The following is a 3,244-nucleotide window of genomic DNA, read 5'->3' as shown; positions in this document are numbered from 1 at the left end:
AGATGCTAACATGGCTAGTGACATTGATGGCAGAAAGAGTACCATTGGATATGTATACACATTGGGTGGTACAATGTTAGGTTTTGTCCTTGCCATGGATTTCGTCACCCTTCGTTCTCCTCTTTCCACCAGGTTTTCTATTGACGAAGAGAGGAATTTCCTATGCTTCGAATGCCCAATTGCTTGGGATGGACGAGCCTTAAAGGAGGCTCAACCTTGGACTTCAGAGAGGGAGAATCCTATCATCTACACTAAATTGATTCAATGCTTAATTTCCATTCCAGCCCATTCTGCTTCATAAAAAGGATTAGGGACGCAAACAAGCAAGCCCAAACCAAGGGGCACAAGTTATAAGAAAATTAAAAATAACCCATCCTAACACATAAAAGGAATTACATAAATTAAATCCTGTGTCTGCCTATTACTCTGGATGCTATGGAATCCATAACATGACCCTCCTCCTGGAGAAAGAGCTTGTCCTCAAGCTCGAAAGTGGAGTAGAGGGCCCTAAAAGACACCAAGGGCTCCCATAAAGTGTCAATGGGATCTGAGTCGGTCCACTGTACTAAAATCTCCCAGTCTCCCTAGACACGGCAAGCCTACAACACCTGAGTTGGGGTGGTTAGCACATGCCCCTCCTGAAGTGGTGGCAGAGGGGTGTGGCGCAGAGGAGAATCTCCCTGGAAGGCCTTCTACTATGAGACGTGGAAAACATCATGGATCTTTGCATCCTGTGGAAGCTGCAAGCGGTAGGCCATAGTGCCAATGCGGTCTAGTACTTAGAATGGCCCATATAACATTGGAGACAATTTGTGACGTTTGGAGGCCGTAAGGGAAAGCTGGCGGTAATGTTGGAGATGGCCACACATAATCACCCAGAGAAAAGACCAGGTCGCAATGTCATTTATCATAATTGGCTTGTATGGTATGTTGTGCTTCCTATAAATGAGCTCGGACCTGGCAGATCATTGCATCACGTTCCTCCAAAGCCTGGTCAATTGCTGCCACTCTAGAAGAGCTAGGTTCATATGATAAGAGCCGAGGGGGATCTCTGCCATAAACAACCTTGAAGGGAGTCGTGCCAAGTGTTGTATGATATGATGTATTATAAAAAAACTCCGCCCATGCCAGCCACCGGACCCAACCTTTAGGTGAATCCCCGAAAAAATAGAGTAGGTACATCTCAATGGTGCGGTTGACTACCTCTGTTTGTCCATTTGTCTGCGGGTGGTAGGCTAAGGAGAATGCCAACTTTGTCCCCTGTAACTTGAATAGTTCTTTCCAAAACGTACTTGTGAAGATTGCATCTCTGTCACTGGTAATGGACTTAGGCATGCCATGCAAGCGGACAATTTGATCCATGAAGATCTGGGCGACATGAGTCGCTAGAAATGCCCATATTTAGAGAATCGGTCCACCACCACGAAGATAATTGATTTTCCAGATGACGTGGGAAGGCCATCAATAAAGTCCATGGATATATCTGTCCATACCTGTGAAGGTAACCGAAGTAGTTGCAGCAGCCCAGCTGGACATAAAGACTCCGCTTTGTTCCGCTGACAAATCTGGCAAGCTATCACAGAGTCCCCCACACTACTTTTCATGCCCCGCCAATAAATGTCACAACTGATAAGAAAATACATTTTCTGTCGGCCCTCATGAGTGCTGCCATGAAACGTAGATAATATGTTGTGGATGAGGGCTGAGGTCGGATGGAGATAAATCCGATTCTTGAACAATATAAGTGGGTCCTGAATGGTCCAGTTATTATCCATTGTTTTCTGCTCTAAATTGTGATATAATTCCAGGAGCTCGGGATGCTGCTGAGTTTCATCCCCAATGGAATCCAGCAAAAGAAATTTGGGTTGACTGATTGATTTTAGATGATGGTCCGACAGGTCCCTGCGGGACAAGGCATCAGCACCCACGTTGAGGTGGCCAAATTTATACTCAACCATAAAATCAAACCCCATCAATTTGCTCAACCAATGGCGCTGGGGGGAGGTGGTGATACGCTGCTCGAGTAAGTACTTCAAACTGCAGTGATCTGTCCGTATGATAAAGGAGCGCCCCCATAGATAGGGTCGTTAGTGCTGAATGGATTGTGCTAAGCCGACCAGTTCCCTTTCATAAGCAGCTAATTTGGGGTGATGTTGGTCGAGCTGTCAACTGAAATAAGCTATGGGATGGCTCTACTACTGTAATACCGTGCCAATACCTCCGCCTGATGCATCACATTCAATAACAAACAATTCATCAAAGTTGGGAAGTTGGAGTACCTGGGCGGATGATAATGCGGTCTTCAAGTTCTCAAAAGTGGACGTTGCTATATCAGACCATGTGAATTCATTGCGCTTAAGGAGATTGTTGAGTGGAGCTGAGATTTGTCCATAGGCACGAATAAATTTTCTATAGTAACCTGCTAGGCCCAAGAACTCCCTTAACACTATGACTGATGTGGGAGTCGGCCAGTCGACAATTGCCTGAATTTTGCTACGGTCACGCCAGATGCTGAGATTACATGGCCCAAATATGTTACCTCTTACGTACTCATCGAGCATTTGGACTGGTTGAGAACCAAATGATGGGAACGTGATAGTGAACACATGACACAGATGTTGAAGGTGTTCATCCCAGTGCTTACTATAAACCAGAATATCACCAAAGAACACAAGAACAAACTTCTGTAAGATAGAACAAAATACCTCATTCATGAGGGCCTAGAAAGTGGAGGGCACGTTGGATAGTCGAAATGGCATGACTAAAAACTCGAAATGCCCATGGTGCGTGCGGAAAGCCATCTTCTCCATGTCGGAAGAGTGCACTCTAATCTGATGATACCCTGATTTCAAATCCAGCTTTGTAAATAAGTTGGCCCCATGCAATACATCTAAAAGTTCGTCCACCACTGGAATTGAAAATTTATCCTTGATGGTATGAGCATTGAGCTCTCTGTAGTCAACACAAAAGCGCCAAGATTTGTCATGTTTCTTGATGAGTAACACTTGTGAAGAAAAAGGAGACCTGCTGGGCTGGATAATTCCTTGAGCGATCATAGTCTGGCATTGGCGCTCGATTTCATCTTTTTGTAAGTGGGGGTAATGGTAAGGGCGTACCACCACAGGTTCAGTGCCCAATTTCAATTGGATACGGTGACCACAATTTTTGAGAGGTGGAAGTGTTGTAGGTGCCTGAAATAAGTCACCAAATTCTGTAAGTAAGGAATTTAACTTACAGTGATCTT

At 44.9% G+C, this 3,244-nt stretch overlaps 1 protein-coding gene across 1 annotated transcript; it reads right to left on the bottom strand.

Annotated features, from left to right (window-relative positions):
• Window positions 1-2,195: 2,195 nt before the first annotated feature.
• Window positions 2,196-2,714, bottom strand: LOC137959517 (uncharacterized mitochondrial protein AtMg00860-like). Its single transcript, XM_068806879.1, has one exon. It carries the CDS (start codon window positions 2,712-2,714, stop codon window positions 2,196-2,198), a length of 519 nt encoding a protein of 172 aa, XP_068662980.1.
• Window positions 2,715-3,244: the final 530 nt, after the last annotated feature.

The sequence above is a fragment of the Aristolochia californica genome, unplaced genomic scaffold (genome assembly GCF_029961685.1).
Source record: "Aristolochia californica isolate CCGP_79_NKW_82.1479 unplaced genomic scaffold, dmAriCali1.0.hap1 SCAF_3, whole genome shotgun sequence".
Taxonomy (NCBI): Eukaryota; Viridiplantae; Streptophyta; class Magnoliopsida; order Piperales; family Aristolochiaceae; genus Aristolochia; species Aristolochia californica.
Note: the sequence above shows the minus strand (reverse complement) of the source record. Positions and strands in the feature narration are given on the sequence as shown.

What these genes read in the sequence shown, in the direction of transcription:
- LOC137959517 (XM_068806879.1), bottom strand. Translation starts at nt 2,714, where the DNA reads ATGAATGAGGTATTTTGTTCTATCTTACAGAAGTTTGTTCTTGTGTTC.